At 36.5% G+C, this 3,065-nt stretch overlaps 1 protein-coding gene across 1 annotated transcript; it reads right to left on the bottom strand.

Annotated features, from left to right (window-relative positions):
- Nucleotides 1-597: 597 nt before the first annotated feature.
- LOC124945539 lies at nt 598-2,670 on the bottom strand. The gene has a single exon (XM_047485994.1). The coding sequence runs from the start codon at nt 2,627-2,629 to the stop codon at nt 758-760; it is 1,872 nt and encodes a 623-aa protein (XP_047341950.1). The 5' UTR covers nt 2,630-2,670; the 3' UTR covers nt 598-757.
- Between the last annotated feature and the right edge of the window lie 395 nt (nt 2,671-3,065).

Raw genomic sequence — 3,065 nt, 5'->3', positions numbered from 1 at the left:
TTTATTTTCTATCAAGGACGTATTATTGTTTTAAATGGATCTTTTTGCAATTGAAATAATAAATAAAAATAATTGTTATTTTATTTTTAAAAATGTAAAATTAATTGGAAAAAAATATTAAATTATTGTGCTTTAACCCTGCCTCCATAACATAGTTGCGCTGGAAAGCCAGGCAACCACTCCACTATGTGTTGGAATCAATAAGAAAATAAGTGTTAAATTCCATATTAGTGAATAAATCAAAACGAAAACATTTATGACTCAACGTCTCTTAATGACCACGGAATTTGTTACCAAAGGGTGACATGAAATACTAAGATTTTAATAATTTGAATCACAAATGTCACACTTCAAAAAAAACAACTTTTCATATTGAGCCTAAATGATTAGAGCATAAGAAATTGAGCCTAGCTGCTATTGTGGGTTAGTTCGATGCTACTAATACATGTATTCATGTAGTGCATGTATTCATTAAGAAAGTGCCACATGTACAAAGAGAAAAAAATCAAGGAGAGAGTTAATGCTGTATAGGTGTCACTTCATGAGTGGGATATAGACAGTGCCTGTAGTATAGCTTCGAATTAACCCTATTCTGAATACATAAACAAACTTTTTATATTACTAAATTATACAATTTTAAGATGAAAACTTGAGAAAATACTTTCATTTATTTTGAGAAATTAAAATTTAGAGAATCACTTAACATTAATGCAATAATGTGATAAAGTAAGAAAGTAACAAAACAGTTGATTACTAATTATCCAGCCAAATTAGAGAAGCTTTGAGCAATATGGCTAACGAACTGCGCATTCTGTTGGCTCAACTGCATCTGAATTTGCATCCTCTGATATGAATTCTGCATCTCAATCATCTTCTCTGCCAATGTAACTTCATCACTTTCTTCTCCCTTCCCTTCCTCTCCTCCTCCTTTCTCCACTTCATCATTTACACAACCCAATTCCGTCCCAAAGTCGCATTCTTTACAGTAATAAACCCAACACTTAGGATCAACAGAATCCTCACAAACGTTACACATGAACACCACATCATCTTCACAGTCATTCGATTTCTTGTAAGGAGAAGAATAGTGTAAAGACAACGGGTGTTGATGATCTGTTCGTTTCACGGATTCAGCCAAGAAAGCGCAGTTTACGTGGAGGTTAAAGTTACAGGTTGAGCAATGGTAGAGAAATGAATTGCCTGTTTTTAAACAAGCATTGCAGGTGAATTCTGGGATGTAGAAGCTTTTGGAAGGTGGTGTGGATAGGAGTGTTAGTGGATGGGCTTTGTGAGATTTATGTTGGGTTTCTTTTGGAAGATCGAAACATGATTTGTGGAGTTTGAATTCGCAGAGTTTTGTTTTTGTACATGTGTAGGCTTCGCCTGAGAGTGCTTGTTCGCAGCCGGAACAGAGGAGGCCTTCTTCTTCGTGGATTTTGAGTTGGCGTAATGCGTGCTGATGGCTGAAGTGTTTTGCTACGTGGGTTTTTTGAGCTTGGTTTTGATCAGTTGATGATGATGAAACTGGTTTTGGCTGGTAATTGGCCGGAATTGGGGTTGAAGATGCAGAACTCGCCGGAATATTGGATGGGGTTTGTGGGTATGATGCAATTGGTGGATTACTATTCTCAGACACATATTGTCGAACAGGTGGCGGGTGAGAAACTTGAGGGTAGGAATCTTGAACTGGTGGTGTTGAAGATGCAGAACTCGCCGGAAATTTGGATGGGGTTTGTGGGTATGATGCAATTGGTTGATTATTATTCTCAGATGCATATTGTCGAACAGGTGGCGGGTGAGAAACTTGAATTGGCGTTGAAGATGCAGAACTCGCCGGAATATTGGATGGGGTTTGTGGGTATGATGCAATCGGTGGATTATTATTCTCAGACGCATATTGTCGAACAGGTGGCGGGTGAGAGACTTGAGGGTATGCATCTTGAACTTGTGGATTATGATTATTCTCAGACGCATATGGTCGAACAGGTTGTGGGTGAGAAACTTGAGGGTAGTAATCTTGAACTGGTGGATTATTCTCAGATGCATATGGTCGAACAGAAACATGGGGGTAAGAATCTAGAACTAATGGCGGATAAGAATCTAAAAACGGTGGATTATTATTCAAAACATGGGGAGGATAAGAATCTACGGGCTGCGGGGGGTATGGATCCGAAATCGGAGGAGGATATGTGAACTGGGTATTGTTATAATTAGGGTTTTCGAATTGAATTCCTGGGAATGGGTGATTTAGAGACTGCTGACGATACAGATGATGATCAGAAGTAATTGAAAGGGTATTATAAGCGCAGTGAACATGAAGATCGAAGTCGCAATCGGCGCAGGCGTAAGAGAATCCGGTGCCGGAATGATGGCAGGAATTACAGAGAAAGGAAGCGGAAGGGTGAGTTGGAGAAGGGAAGAAAGAGAGAGGATGAGATGGATGAGAAGGATGATGAGAAATGGATCGTTTTGCCTTGAAGCATTGTTCATGGAGGAAGAATTGACATTGCCAACACATATATACGGTTGTTAATCCACCTAGATTGCAGCCTGAGCAGACGGTTTCCGATCCTTCAGCCATATGATAAATAGTCAAGCCATGAACATGGCTGAAATGTTTAAACTCCATTTTTTCTCTTTCTCTCTCTTCTGTATTTACTGGATTTATCAGAGAGAAGCTTTTTATAAGAGAAAAAGGTAGAAGAATGCCAAAACTGGACCTAATGTATTGTAATATATTCAAAACAGTACTTAAAATTTATTTTCTTTCAAAATAAACCTTTAACTTTTGAAATAGAAATAGATACAATTATAAATTCAAATTGATTATTAAAAGAAGCATAAAACAATACTATATCAAACAAAAATCAAATAAATTATAACTTTTTATTTTATTTAAGAATAGTATTTAATAGATGATCAAATAAATCCTTCTACTTCAATGAACTTCTTATTAAAATAAAAATTATCTAGTTTAACAAATATTTCATATTTTTTTCTTTTATTTGTAAATATTGAACTCTTATAGAAGAAAAACATTATTTCGCCTATTGAGTTGACGGGTT

Source organism: Impatiens glandulifera, chromosome 7 (genome assembly GCF_907164915.1).
Source record: "Impatiens glandulifera chromosome 7, dImpGla2.1, whole genome shotgun sequence".
Lineage (NCBI taxonomy): Eukaryota > Viridiplantae > Streptophyta > Magnoliopsida > Ericales > Balsaminaceae > Impatiens > Impatiens glandulifera.
This window is presented reverse-complemented; position numbering and strand designations above follow the sequence as displayed.